Here is a 15,881-nt window from a genome sequence, read left to right on the forward strand (position 1 = left end):
GTTGAAATTTCAAAGCATACAGTCCACTACATGTACATGTATGAGCTTGTTTTCCTTTTAAATTTCACATCAGGACTGAAGACTTGTCATGCTTGTAATTGACTCCAATAATGACTTGTGATGACGTGCATAAGGCTCAACAGATCACCTCATCAGGAGGATAGCTTTACTATATCGCACAAAGCAGTCAATACCAGCTCGATGAAGTCAGGCATGACAAAGAACATAAAAAATGCCATTAAGATCAGGAAGGAACACTAGTAATTAGCTCTAATATGTGAAGCATTCTGGCAAAATAAGACAGAACTGGGCAGAGGTTGATATGAGGGTTTGTGGCCTTAAAGCTATAGTCCATCATTTGCAGACATCTGAAAAGTAGCTGGCATAATTATTGTTGAAAAACAAAATTGGTTGAAAGATAGTAAGGGAATAAACTCCCTGTGAAATTTTTCTTTCTGGGAAGCTGTCATTTTGAAGTTATCAACGAAAGAAGGCGTTTCCAATGGTGATTCTTAAGAAGCACCGTAGGAAAATTCAAATTAGTAGTTCGTTTTGTTATTCAGCGCAGCGCGCACAAGTATTGGAACGACGCACACGCCCGCGCGGTTGGTATAATTCGTCGGATCAGTGCGCGACGCCGCGTATAGCTGCAATTCAAAACAATTCAAAACATGATTCAGTAACTTTTGATTTGAAATTGAGATCTTAGAATGCTGTTTTTCTCGGAATGTACAGCTGAAGCTTAGCTGAAACTTCATCAGGTTAGTTGCTCAGTATCCTTCATTAGATTTTGAACTCTTTTGTTGCTTCAAACGAACAAAATGCACAAATTACAAATGATGGACTATAGCTTGAATATGTGAGGCGTTCTGGCAAAATGAGACAGAACTGGGCAGAGGTCGAAATGAGGGTTTGTGGCCTTAATATAGGGAAGAGAAAAATTCTCCTGTTCGCTGTACTTCAATCAGACATTCTGTTGACAAGTTATGGCTGTTTATACAGTATTTCACATGATTGACATGCCAAAAAGGTAAAATACTTTATAGTCATGAAAATAAAGGTGGCAATTGTTTTTCCTTAAAAACACTTTTAATCCACGATTTTTATATTATTTCTTTCAAATATGTGTAGTAGACATACTGAAAGATTACAAATATCAATCAATTCTAAAATTGGAAAAATACAACATCCATTTTATTTTTTTTGGTTTGTTTGTTTTGTTTTGTTTGTTTCTGCACTATACGGCCTGTGCCTAGTTCCATTTCATTTTTTGCACATGGCCTCACAAAATAATGACTTGTTAAGATGGCGAAAGAACTATCATGGAAAATCCTTGTTTATGTGAAGAAAACATCATTTTCTTACCGTCCGCACTGAAGATGTGATGTTTCTCTCCCCAGTGATCAAACCATCCAGGCCAAAACTCCATCACCATCAGTGGTTTGTCCGTTCCCTGAAATTGTTTTTAAAAAAAGTAAAAAATAAATTTAAAAAAAATTGGGTTCTTCCATTGGCGTTTGGATGCCCCCCTTAGAAGAGTTTTAAAAAATAGGAAGGCATTTTAACAGGGTTCAAAATAAGCGGGAGTCCGTTTGCCAAATGCGAGTTAAAACAGCTGCAGACTAGTCAAAACCATTCCTTAAGTAGTCCGCCCGAATGAAAGTTTGGAAAACATCACTCGATCCCACGTCCTCCTGCTTTCCAGTGCAAGCTTCTTACCACTTGACCACCAAGCTTGCAGGATTGGTTAGCTGGTTTGAATCTGATGTACATGCTCAGCGGGTACCGAAATTAAACCTTATAAGATGGAATTTTGCGTCGGGGTGATATATATCAATATTAGGTTTTTGCCCTTCACCAATGTGTCGAACCAGCCAACTGATCCCGCAAGTTCGGTGGTCGAGTGGTAAAACATCTGCACTAGAAGCAGGAGGTCGTGGGTTGGAGTCCCATCCGAGTGATTTTTTTCATGCAACTTTTACTCTGGAGGTAACACTCAGTATACAGTGTTTATACATCGGTGAAGAGCAAAAACCTAAAAAAAGAAACTTGCTGTTTGTGACATTCTGGTGCAAATATTTAAAAATTCTATTGCCGACTAGTGAAAAGGCCCGTGGACAAGAAAAGAGTCTGTTGCAATAGTCCGGCTGGCTAGTAAAAAAAAAAGTTTAGGGCGAACCCTGATTTCAGTGGTTCATTTCTCTATTTGTGAAAATATGATTTCATTTTGAGTTGCTTTTAATTTGCATCCATAATGCACAAAAAGATACATTTATGCCTCCATTCTTGTCGGCTGCAAACAAATTGGAACGTGTCAAATAATTATTCCATAACTTGGTGGACTTTTTCTTGTTCGACGGCTCCATCACTCAAAAGTGAATAACAATTAATTTTTGTGGATGAAACTCGAAAAAGGGGTGAGCAATATTTAAAAGAAGGAACCTATTTATTTACAACTATCCAGAAGATCAGAACAGAACACAGTACATTTAAGCACCACGGAGTACTCATAATCAGCAATGTTTAACCCTTCCGTATAATCTTTCCAAATCCTCTTTGCAAAAATTGAGGATTTTGTAGGATTGAGGCTATATTACAAAAATGTGTAGCTGATTTTGGAGGATGCACAGTGTCAAGGTTGTGTTGTTTCTGCTCAGCCGTGCATAAATGTAGGTCTAGATTATACTTGAAATCCTCCGCACTGCTCCAGGATGTCACTGGTACTGCCTCAACATATTGACAGTGATTGCTGGAGGATTTGGCAGGATTGAGGCAGTGGTCGCCCCTCCAAGGACCACGTTCAAGAAACAAAGGAGAATTTTGCAGGGATGAGGCAGTGGTCGCCCCTCCAAGGACCACGTTCAAGAAACAAAGGAGAATTTTGCAGGATTGAGGCAGTGGTCGCCCCTCCAAGGACCACATTTAAGAAACAACAAAGGATTTTGCAGGATTGAGGCTGTAGGCAATTTTTACATGGATGCTGTTGGAGGATTTTGCAGGATTGAGGTTGCATCCTACGGTAGCAAAAATGCCCAGGGAGTTAGGGCTCGTTTGGCCAACACTGAAATTTATGCAATAACTAAGGGGTTTTTATATTGCTCAAGCTGCAAGTAACACTCAAGAGGGGAAAAAAAAGTGGTTACTAAAGGGTTCCATACCTGAATCTCTTTTACATCTTGAAAATGTCTCTCTGGATCGACTTGGAAGTTTGCCGTCAACAAAACTAAAACAAAAAGCAATAGCAGACATTTGAAGAACAATAATAAGGAACTTCCCTTTCCATATCTTTTGTTAGTATGTAGAGATCAACATGGTGGGCAGCATACTCTCTCAAGTGCTGGGGGAAAATGTTATTATTCGCCGGCGCAGGCTACCGGGCCATGCGAGGCTGGGGACCAGATGGGCCAGCCGGCAGCAATTTCTGGGTTTTTTTAATTTCTCATCGGCAATTTCCATATTTGTTTGTAAGAGAATCGACTGTAAATGATTTGATATAACTTTGTGGCCCTTTCTCTAGCTTTCATAGTGTAAATGGAACTGGTTCAGAGCATTTTGACTAGAATTTGGAGGCCTTACAAAATTGAAACCGCTGCGGTCGGTGCGGCTTATAAGCCGGTGCGGCTTATACGCCGACTTCAAATCTTAATTTGCAGATTTTTGCGGGCTGCGGCTTATACTCCGCGCGACTTATAGCCTACCAATGAGAACCAAGCACAGTCTGGTTTCCATGCTTCAGATTATATTATAGAATTCAAGAAGGCTGCAGGAACCAGTCTAGATGTAAGCGCAGTCATCTCACCGGTTCCTACGCAATATCATGACATTCTACACTACAGGACTATTGTATACCAGGGAACTGTCCTTCACTGGCAGCAATGTGTCACATTTCCGCCACAGAGGGCGCACTTGAAGCATGGTGCCTTTACAATGCATTGATAGGGTTAACTTATGAAGAAGTCAGGGATACAAGTATGCAAGTTACTGTACCTCCTGGCAGATGGCCTTTCTCCATTGCAGACCGACTGTTATCCGATGTCAGAAACATCTCTTTTATATTTCGCTTCTCCATGGCCTTGATACAGAGAGGGAGAAACAGGGTTTTTTTTAATCCATGGTCTTTAACCAGAGAGGGGAAAACAAATTTAATCCAAAGCCAATTTGGTTTGTAATACTTTTTTAATCTTTGAGCATGTTGAGTGAAATTTTTCAAAAAGTGCAAGTTCTAAAATGGAGGGATTTGACTTTTCTCCAAAACTAAGGACACACACATACTTATTTTTGAGTAAGACTAAAGTCTTTTGTGATTAAAACAATGTACACCCTAGTTTTACTTTCTTTTGTTCTGTGGTGACATGTTGATCGGTCACATGTGTGACATTGTGTAATTAAATGTTTGATAATTTATAATAATAATAATTAGAATTATAATAAACCCTTCTTATTAAGCGCATTACGCACGGAGTCCCAATGCGCTGAACAGAGTAATAAATAGAACAATAATTACTCAAAATTGAACAAATGGGTTTTAAGAAGGCATTTGAATTGATCCAGAGTTTGTACAGAAAGGACGATTTATGAAACATCTTTAAAGGGAATATGCATCATTTGCTTTTGCTGTAATTTTCAGAAATGGATGGAATTGGGAGGTTGAAAATATATAGCAAATATAGTTACACTGATTTTTTTGAGGTTTTGGGTTCGAAAATGCTATACATGTAAAAACCAAGAAAAACAATCATTTTCCTGAAGTCTGGTTCCCTGACTCCATATAAGAAGAAACAGAGCAGTTTACATACATTGGGGAATTGTAAGGTCAGGGAACCAGTCTAGCTGGCTTGTACCCGTTCATAGGTGTGTAATCGATTGCAAACAAGTGCGATGGTCAATTGGGGCCAGTATTTGAAAAAATGCCAGTTTTTTCCAACGCTGATCGGCCGACCAGCGTTGGAAATTGATACAAAAATAACACTTTTCTTGAAAATGACAGTATACCAGGTGCCATGATTTTACAGGATGCTTTACACTGTCCTTCACTAACAGTCCAGCAAGGTATTTCAAAATGATTTGGTAGTTTTATTTTTTGATGTTTGCAAATGTTGTATTTTCCCTTTAAAATAAATTTCAGTCTTTTACATGTACTAGCAACACTTTAGTGAACAGTGATCCTTTGTATTACATCACAAAAAAACCCACTTTTTTCCCCAAATATTAATTTTAATAGTTAAAATTTCTGAAGAACCACCGTTTTGGGATAATTGCAAATGATGCTACATTAGGAAACACTAGGAATCCAATATGCATTATTGTGTTCTAAACCCATTTTGGACTGAGCAGACTTGTATGTCAACACAGGTTTCCTGAAAGTCTTCCCCCAGGCAACAGTTTCCCACTGAAAGCACAACAGGTGTGTTGCCCAGCCACCAGACCACAATTGTTGACTCGTACATGTATGTACTTTAAAATGCACAATGTAATTATTGATATTCATGAAGAGCGACTCATGCACTCACCACATACAATAACTGCAACCCAGGGAATTCAGTAAAATCATCGAATCATGACCACTGTTACTGCTCATTAGCCAAACAGTGCATACATGTACATGTACATAGTATACGGTAGCACAGCATGATCAATGCATGGATGGAAATGTTGTGGGTGCATCTTGAACTTTTCCACTGTATGTGTGTGCATGCACGCTTAATATGCAATGTGTTATCCACGTATGTTCGCGCCTTCCACTTAGTTTGTCTGTTGTGCCCAGGTTTCCCACTCGACACCATCAGCCTTTGGTCCTGATTAAGGGAATAAATGTGTGCTCGAGAGGTTTTAATCACTCTGTTTAAGACCGCTTAGGCCAAAAAAAAAAAGTCTCCGGTTTCTGGTACCGGTACCTATGGAGCATGCCCAAAAAGTGGTGCGGCGACGCGGCTTTTTGTTTTTTTACCTGATTTTTTGGCTTCAAATGTCGGCTGATGACTGCAAATGGTGTCCGACTAAACTTAGTGCAAATATATGGGAGTCCAGAGAGGCCACATAAAGCTTATTCTCGTCCATAACCCAATCTAAAAACACGTTAAAATTGTGCAGCAGCAGGATTCCAGTCAAACCAGTGAGTTTGGCGGTTTTGAGACATCATCTTTCATTGAAAATTTTTTTTTTTCATTTTGCCGACGCGCATGGCTACGGCGACGCGCGCGCATACCAGAAACCGGAGACTTTTTTTTTTTGGCCTTAGAGTCTGGGTGCTGATAAAAACCCTCGCCTCCGGCTCGGGTAATTATCAGCACCCAGACTCTAAGCGGTCTTAAACAGAGTGATTAATACCGACCAAGCACATATTTATTCCCATGCACGAATACCTTTTTGGTCAAAAAAATATAATATTTCGGTCAAAAAATCCCGATTTTGTTCAACAAGTTCACTTCATGCTTTTTGAAACATCCCTCTAACTAAATAATGGAGTGTTCAGCTGGCGATTTAGGTACAGGTAAACAACCCTTTTATGGAGATTGACACATTCTGTGCGATGTCGCACAGATCACGCAACTGGGGCGTTGCGTTTTGAATTTAGAACTATAAAATTCTGACTCCCTGGTAGTGTTGCGCATGCCTACGTGAGGACTGTGAACGTTCAACCAATAAAACGGTAAGAGGCACTGGATTTTTAGGAGTCTACATTTTATGTGACACTGGAAAAGTGTTTAAGACCAGCTAGCCATTTTTTTTTTCATCCGTTTAAGACCGGCCACGTGACGGGCTCTCGACCAATAGGAATGGCTAAACTGTCTGAGGTATTTATGAATAAGGCTTAAACGCGGTATGACATAATCAGTCTTTTCTTACTCTAATTTTTGTTTCAATAGGTATATTGATGCGCCGTATTCAAATGATGTACATGTAGTAGTCTTTTCGCAAGCAGTGATTCTCGTTGATAAAGATGTTTATTTTGTTTTCCTTAAAAATCTGAGTTTTTAGGAATAAGGGAGACCTATGAAAGTGAAGCCAGCAATGTCAATGTTACCTTCCAGGTGATGAATAGGGAGCTAATTTTTTTTTTATTCACAATTATTGATTTGCTCTTTATCAGTATAATTCACGGTCGATTTTCATGGCAAAAAGAAAGCAACAAATATTCCTTTCAAAGAAATGTAGCCCAGTTGATTATATGGTGAGTTTAATTGGAAAGTTATTTTGAGTATATCTTTTCGGGGTATAACTTTGGGAAAACTCACATAATTGAAATTTTGGACATTTTATGCCACCATAGCGCCAGAATATGTTGGTAAAATGTCTCCAACATGCGCAGACTAGTGGATGTCTCACACTGCGCATGTGCAGCAAGTAACCCCCAAGTGACTACACCGGCAATAGGCTATGAACATACATGTATCATTAACTCTTTCAGTGCCCGCGAAATTTGAAAAGTTTAACCCTAAAGTGCCCAACTTCGAGCGTTTTTGTTAACTGTTTGAAATTCTGTAAAAAAAAAAGTAAATAAGTTTTACTCACTAAATTTGTTGTTGTTGCTCTCTGGTATATCCTTGATATATTGGAAAGCCAAAAGTAGTCACAAACATAGTGATACACCCTGAAACACTGGCTTGAACACAGGGGAATTCCGCACTTTTGCAGAAAAAACGAGATTTAGTGTTGCGCCCTCTCGCAAGAACTCGAATGAAAAAATAAATACAGGTCGTACATGTACATGCATGAAAATGGTACCATTAGAAAGAGCGAGAGCGCCCCCTTTTGATAACATATTTACTCTATCTCGTACATGTACGAGGTTTGGCAATTTTAAGTACGAACATTACCTCGTACATGTACGAGGTTGGCGCTTTTGTACTAACAAATATACCTCGTACATGTACGAGTTTGGCACTGAAAGAGTTAAAGGCATGTGTTGTACATGTAGAATCATTTGCACACATTTATCCCCAAAAGAACCTACAGCAATCAAAAAGCTTTCTTGGATTGAAGATCTTAGTGGTTCAAAACACCCTGTGAAATTTTTCTGTCTGGGTTGCTGTCATATAATTTAGGAGAAATCAAGAAATGTAAGTGATTTCCAACGATCAGTTATACATGCAATCGACTGATTTTTGGAAACAGAGTGATATGTACAAAATTGTGTTTCGGATGAAAGGGTTGGGCAAGTTTTTTTTTTCTTGCAAGGTGTTATACTATCCACTGAGTTGACTAATGTTGTGAACATTCTTCTTTGGAATATCCGAAAGAAATTTTTGTCTAATGAATCAAAGGCTCAATTGAATACTATAGCATTTGGGATGGGTAAGCAATAGTCCATGTTGTTGGAAATATATTACCATAAGGCCAAAAAAAAAATAAGTCGGTCTCTGGTTAGCGCGCGCGTTGATTTTAATCATGCGCGTCAATCTTTTTTTTTTCCAAAATGTTCTGCGGTAGCTCCAACAGCGCCCTCTATTGCTGCACCTCCTCAATTATTTTTTACCAAAGAGCAGCAAGGAATGGGAAATTGCACCAAGGCAAATGATCGAGAGCACCAAGGCAAATTATGGAGGACACCAATGTACATTAGGACACCAAGTAGCAAAATAGTACCCCACATTGTCTGTACAATCCAAGCTTGAAGAAAAAAAAAAAAAAGCCAAAAAGGAAAAAAAAGAGCCGCGTCACCGCGTCAATTCCGGAACTTTGGTCTGACCAGAGAGGTCCATTTGGCCTTATAGAGGTAATGACAGTTAGATGCTCACCTCTTTGATGTAAGTCATGTATTCCCGATCACTGCCATAGGAACCGTATTCATTTTCCACTTGAAATGCAATGATAGGCCCTCCACGATAGTACTGCAAAATGGAGGAAAAAAATGCAGAAAAATCAAACGATTTGTTAAAATTAGATCAATGGGCCTTGTGCATCAAGAAGAGAGGTCATAGAAAATTCAAAGTTAAAGAGGTTGTGGAATGCTCGAAGACATTTCCGTCATGTTTCGGGTATATGTAGCCTAAGGTGTGATGAAATAAAACCGACTATTGTTTCTGTCATAAAATGAGTACAAAGGTACTTTTGAGAGCTGTTTTTCAAGTCCTGTCATGCCTGTTTCGACCCGAACGTGCAATTTGTGTAAAAGTCGTCGTTGCGGGCAGCAAACAAAACACAATAAATCGTGACGTAATAAACAGGATTCCCAATGCAGAGTAGCATTAACGAGTCCTGTTTATTACATCACGATTTACTGTGTTTTGTTTGCTGCCCACAACGACGACTTTTACACAAATTGCACGTTCGGGTCGAAACAGGACCTGAAAAATAGCTCTCAAAAGTACCCTTTGTACTCATTTCATGACAGAAACAATAGTCGTTTTTATTTCATCACACCTTAGGCTACATATACCCGAAAAATGACGGAAATGTCTTCGAGCATTCCACAACCTCTTTAACCTACAGTACTCATCGGCATATCTGAGTAATCCTAAATTATAATGTTTGCGAGTAACACCATGTGGAAAGAAATCTCTTCTTGAAAGAAGTGTGGTTCTGAAACTAACCGGTCGGTTGAGTGTAGAACTCGACGTTTCGGACAGTGTCCGTTTTCTTGAGGTCGAGGACGAACTCACCCTCCTGAGGACGGACAGAGCACACTGTCCGAAACGTCGAGTTCTACACTCAACCAACCGGTTCTTTTCAGAACCACACTTCTGCCAAGAAGAGATTTCTTTCCACATGGTGTTACCCGCAAACATGGTAATTTATCTCGTCCGCAATGCAAAGCTTCAAGTCATATATAGGGTAATCCTATACGATAGCACTGCCCGGCTCATGAGTGACAGTCAGTCAGTGAGACTGGTATGGAGAAAACCAGGCTGGCCCTCTGAGACCAGCAAATATATTAGTTGGGCGTGAGTTGGGTGTGGGTGTGGTTTTGGGTGGGGCTGAGGTCAGAGGTGAGGCAGGGATATGTGTTGGGTAAAGTTGGGGTAGGTAGGGGATGAGTTAGCCCCATAAATGTGGCCTATTTACTGGACTGCCTCCGTAAACATAGGCCACACATCCACATGTACAAAACGTGTCGCACTTTGTCAAATTTTGATTTTCACATTTAGGCTTAGTTTGTAGGATTTTTTTGCTTTAGAAGCATACTCACCCTCTTTATAGGCTAGTCAGAAAGTGCTGCCTTTTTCAGATGTCTAATTTTTGTGAAATTTCATGTTGAAATTTTGATACGCAAACGTGTAAAAATGAATCTGGAAATTTCACGAAAAATATACATCTGAAAAAGGCAGCACTTTCTGATTAGCCTATAAAGCGGGTGAGTATGCTTCTAAAGCAAAAAAAACCTACAAACTAAGCCTAAATGCGAAAATCAAAGTTTGGCAAAGTGCGACACGTTTTTGTACATGTGGATGTGTGGCCTATGTTTACGGCAGTCCAGTAAATAGGCCACATTAATGGGGCTAGGGATGAGTATGTAACCACCGGCAATCGTGGACCTAGGACAAAAGGGTTAGGGCACAAACAATACGTCCATGCTTGACCGATAGTCCACAGTTGAAATTCGCGTACAAAACCAATGAAAGCTGTTGCTAAAAAGTTCAGAGTACAAACAAGGAGTCAGGATTAGGGACAATGGGGGTCCACGATTGCCGATGTTTACAAAGATGCCCGGGTTGTTTGAGATTAGCAGATTCACACTTGCCTGCAGTCCTTCCACCAGTGGTATTAGCTGGTCAAAGTATTTGTCTACTGCATCGATGTACAATGGGTACATGGTGCGCAGTTTCATTTCGTCATAACTCAACAGCCAACTATAGAGTGGACAAAATAAAGAACAAAGTTTTGATTAATTTAATTTTTAACCCTAACCCCCTAGGTCCTTGTTCCTTACAACCATCCTCAATCCTCCAAAATCCTCCAAAATTTTTCAACTCCGCCTAAATTTTTCAAAATTGTCAGACAGTCCTGCCTCAAAATGTATTCATCCTCAATCCTCCAAAATCCTCCTCATCCCAAAACTTTGCACTCGTGTTTAAATGAAGGATAACCAACGCCAAATCCTTCAAAATCATCAGACAGTCCTGCCTCAAAATGCATTCATCCTCAATCCTCCAAAATCCTCTTGTGCTTCATTCACCATTCATCCTCAATTTTCCAAAATCCTCATGTGCTTCAATCACCATTCATCCTCAATCCTCAAGAATCCTCATTTGATTCAATCACCATTCATCCTCAATCCTCCAAAATCCTCATGTGCTTCAATCACCATTCATCCTCAATCCTCCAGAATCCTCATTTGATTCAATCACCATTCATCCTCAATCCTCTAGAATCCTCCAAAACCGCCAGGAGGATTTTGGAGGAGTGAGGTGGGTTAGGGTTAATTTTCTGTTTTGCCCCTCGACTATATTGTATAGACCATTGTCACTGATGAGTTTAAAAATTAACAACTGCAATCACTTCATATTACCTTGGCAAGCCGCCAAGATCCCACTCTGAACAGATGTATGGCCCCGGCCTCAGGATAACGTACAGCCCCACCTTCTTGGCAAGGTTCAAAAAGGCCCTGGAACATGCACAAAAGACAAACAACAAAGTTAATTACTGCAACATGTTATTAATAGTTCAAATCAAGAAAATAATAAAGCCAAGTCAAATCTACAGTGTTTCGAAGCTAATACGCCTGCATAGGTTTGATAAAAATCATTTCATGGGTAGCGCTGCCAAAATTCCCAAGAACGGGTTTGACTCATCTTAGATAGCAACTTCTCCTGCTGCAGCCATATAAGGGACCAGAGCATGAGGTGAATAAATTATCCAGTCTTGGAAAATAATAAAGCCAAGCCAAATCGACAGTGTTTTGAAAATTACAAGCTGTATGCAATCAAGCTGGCTAATGCACCTGCATAGGTATGCTAAAATGCATTTCATGGGTAGCGCTGCCTAAATTCCCAAGAATGGATTTGACTCATACTCATAGCAACTTTTCTAGCTGCTAGACTAACACAAAGGCTGCTTCATGAAGTACTGCACTAATATGTTGTGCGGGCAAGTGTGGTCTAGCGGTAGAGCACATGCCTCTGAACATGTTGTGGGTTCGAACCCTGTCGTGGCCATGTTTGTTGTGCCCTTGAGTAAGGCGCTTTACCTCAATTACTCCTCTCAGCGTAGGTGTTAAATGGGTGGTATTATTCAATGCTGGGAAGGTAACAGACTCGCTGTGGAGGAGGTGTGGCGATCCCCCCACAGCAGCATATGAGTCTGGCCCAGTCGCTAATGAAAGAGAGATGGGCACTCCGTTCCTGTGAACACAGGTTCGTCCCCTTTACCTTTAACTGCACTAATGTTATAAATTTCCAATGAAATACACTCACACAATATCCAGTATGCCGCTGAAGTCAAAGTCACCTCTGACCTGCTCATGCAAATTCCATGGCACATACCTGTAATGGATGGATTATAGCACACACTTCACTTTTAATGGATGGATTCTAGAGAACTGACAAATTGTGGAGAAACTGCATTCATATTTGATAAAGACAACAAAAACAAGACCAGAGATTCACTATAGGATAGATTCACTATAGGATAGCACTGCCAGGATCACAAGTGATAGTCAGTAAGCCATCAGTCAGTTGGGGAGTCAGTTAGTCAGTAAGCTGTCAATCAGTCAGATAGGCATTAGGCTTGGGCGAATCCAGCACTTTTAGAATCGATTCCAATTCCGTCTTGGAATCACGATTCCATTCGGGATCGATTCCATAATTTTTGCAAAAAAAAAAAAAAAAAAAATTAAAAAGACAAACAAACTAACAAAAATCAGAAAAACCCAACAAAATTGTTGAGCGTAGACTGGAATCGACGCTCGGGGAACTGGAATCGGCTACATCAGAGAATCGATTCCTCATAAAAGTGGAATCGTGATTCCGATTCCAAATTTGGAGTCGATTCTATTCGATTCTGGTGTGGATTCGCCCAAGCCCGACAGGCATGCAAAAGAAGGCAATAGGCTGTTATCATGTTGTCACCATTTCAGTCATGTTCCCTGTATCCAATTACAGTCTTGAATGATGTTTTTTTTTAGGCAAAAAGGAACCGACTATTTTTCTTTCCAGCCTCGGTTTGATTACATTAATTTGAATGCATGGGAAAAAAATCAAATGGCTACAACACGATAAATATCGATAAAAAACCTTCAAATATTTGCCCACAGGTGTAAAAAATCAAACGTTTGACTCAAAATATAACAAATGCATGAATTCATGGCTGTTTGTACCCCCACAATGGTATTGATACATGATATGGCCTGTGTAGGCTCCGTTAGGCCAAATAAAAACAAGGAACATGTTTAGCGTTCCTGCCCGCTTGCTTTTAACCCCAAAAATGATAAAAACAATGACATCATTTTGGTCTCTTTGTCTGTTGTATTTAGCCAATCCTGAGTCCAATGGCGGCCATTCAAAAAAAAAATCTTGAAAAATCTTGAAAAATAGCCCGGTTGGGCGGCCATTTTGGAGGACAAAAACAAAGGGCCTCCCGCTTCCTTTTTTTTTCAAAAAGGCAGGACGCTAAACATGTTTGTTGTTTTTGATTTTGCCTTAAATATTGAAGTTGCTATCTCGTGCACTGTTTAAAAAGTGGCCTCTTGTCCTAACAAATTTTCAAATTTTGAATGTTGTTTAAGTGGAAAAACTATTTTACTCCGAGTTTTGGCATCTGCAACCCGCTGAATAAGGGATTTCATATCACAAGGTCAAGCCCAAGGCATTGACACAGTGCATCCTTCAAAATCAGCCACACATTTTTTGCCATGAACATGTAGCCTCAATCCTGCAAAACCCTCCATTTTGCAAGGAGGAGTTTGTAGGATTTGGGAAGGTTGGGATTAGCATAAGTTCAGATCACATACGTTGTTATCGTGTTGAGGCCACATGCTTTCATCTTTATCAGACGATCTTCCCAATATTCCGGCACAACCCTGAAGTAGTGGAAACTGCCGGAGAGGATCCGAAGTTTCTTGTCTTCCGGACCCAGGACAAACTCCGGCCCGACATTTCTCAAAGATGGAACCTGAAAAGGGGAACAAAGTTATGACAAAGCATTAATGGGTGACATTTTTTTAAATGCAAATCTAGCTTATTCCTAGCAAATAATGTCTCCGTGCAACCCTCCCCCCCCCCCCCTTTCCACGTTCACATTTTATTATGTGAATGTCAAATTTATGACCAATATTTTCAATATTTTTACCTTGTTAGAGAAGCCAATTTTTACGTTGTGTCGTCGTAGTATTCTATGTCCTTATCTATTGGGCCGCTGGGTTCAGGAATTATGCAATGCTGACCGACCTTAATCAGGAAAATAAACTCAGTCTAAAGCAACGTTAAACTTGTACGTTGTTGTAGACTCTTTTCATCAGTTTCTCACCGCGCCGAGTCTAGTCGTACATGCATGACGTACGTCCGTGCATCGTGAACGCGCAGTGCGCATGCGCGATTTGCTTAGTAACCACTAGTCTGGTTCCCAGGCCTGACAATTATTACCGACGCTCATGTCTAAATGGAACCAGACTAAGTAACCACCCTCAAACGCACGCGCACTACCGGTGACTTGTAAGCCCGGTCGCCTATCCAATGACCGGGCGTGTTGTAGCGACCGTGACCAGGAACATGTTTCGGCTTTGGTCATTGGTGGAGTGTTTTCATGACTTCGGTTGGCTGGAGTGACGTCACTGCACGTTCCCACCAAAACCAACCGAGGAGGGTGCTGGCGTGTGCACTGTCGTACGACGCGGTACGGTGATGAGAAACTGACGAAAAGAGTCTACAAACACGTACAAGTTTAACGTTGCTTTAGAGTTTATTTTCTTTTTTTAACGTCGGACAGCATCACATATGGAATTCCTGAACCCCCCGGACCAATAGACATGATAGATAAGGACACATAGAGTATGCACACATAGAGTATGTATAGAGTATGCAGGCGTGAAATAAGCTTCTATAACGAGGTAAAACATAACAAAACTCTGGTCCAAATTTTTGGTGGTTTTATGTAGAGAATTGTCATCCTGGACGTCAGTCGTAATGCAATGAAGACTTCGTCCAAACATGCCAAACTGAGCTAGTGCCCAGATGTGCTGTATTCTCATAAAAATTTGCATTTTTTAAGGTCAACTTGCAAGTTGCAAGCTCTATTTTGTTCTGAATGTGCAACAGCCCATGAAATTCATCATTTTTAATAATTAATACTTATTAACATGAAAATTAAGTAAGACTAAAAAATAACCGATGAAAAACCTACCATCATTCCAGAACCCGCCATGACAAATAGATATTTATCACTATATCATGTTATATATTGCACTATTCATCAGGCGATCATAAAGCAAAGTTCAAAGTTCGGCAAATCCTGTTACGTAAGTCGTAACTTAAGCCTTCCCTCCACTGATAAACTTCCAAAATAAATCTCGCTCGTAAACTCGAGTAATCACGGTACACAAATGAAGCTTTGAGGGAAACCAACCGTAGCCTAGGGCTATGCAAATCTCATCAAATCCTCTCTGTGCGTCGTGTTTTTTTACCTTTAAGTGGCCGGCTTGGAGTTGGAGATTCCATCGGTGCCAGAACCAGAAGTACACCAGCGCTACCGCGAGGCAGAGAATGAGCATCCATCGCAACAGGTGCACCGAGCGGACGGAGATTTGCGACATGTTGAAAATTACCCCTGAAGTTTTACTACTTCTTGTACCCGGCCCACTGGGTCCTGCACTGTGGTCCACTAGGGATGAATAGCGGCCCATGGCAGGCTCTACTGAGGCGAAATTTGCAAGACAAAAGCCGCCTCGCTATGTTTGAAGTTTGGCCAAGCGAGAACACGTACAGTATACGATTACGATAGTGTATGTA

The 15,881-nt window shown here is 40.4% G+C and overlaps 1 protein-coding gene across 2 annotated transcripts in view; it reads right to left on the reverse strand.

Annotated features, from left to right (window-relative positions):
* Positions 1–15,881, reverse strand: part of LOC119733237 (beta-galactosidase-1-like protein 2) — a 31,355-nt gene extending 15,474 nt beyond the window's left edge. The window contains exons 1-9 of one of the 2 annotated variants that reach the window (XM_038206823.1): positions 15,557–15,881; positions 13,889–14,049; positions 12,354–12,422; positions 11,450–11,545; positions 10,682–10,790; positions 8,739–8,831; positions 3,988–4,072; positions 3,159–3,223; positions 1,366–1,453 (exon numbers count right to left, since the gene is read on the reverse strand). In XM_038206823.1, coding sequence (XP_038062751.1) covers positions 1,366–1,453; positions 3,159–3,223; positions 3,988–4,072; positions 8,739–8,831; positions 10,682–10,790; positions 11,450–11,545; positions 12,354–12,422; positions 13,889–14,049; positions 15,557–15,775 — 985 coding nt within the window. In that variant the 5' untranslated portion in view covers positions 15,776–15,881. Of the gene's footprint in view, positions 1–1,365; positions 1,454–3,158; positions 3,224–3,987; positions 4,073–8,738; positions 8,832–10,681; positions 10,791–11,449; positions 11,546–12,353; positions 12,423–13,888; positions 14,050–15,276; positions 15,370–15,556 lie in introns of those variants that run through there. The other variant, XM_038206824.1, reaches the window with a different exon arrangement.

The sequence above is a fragment of the Patiria miniata genome, unplaced genomic scaffold (assembly GCF_015706575.1).
Source record: "Patiria miniata isolate m_02_andy unplaced genomic scaffold, ASM1570657v1 HiC_scaffold_25, whole genome shotgun sequence".
Classification (NCBI taxonomy): domain Eukaryota; kingdom Metazoa; phylum Echinodermata; class Asteroidea; order Valvatida; family Asterinidae; genus Patiria; species Patiria miniata.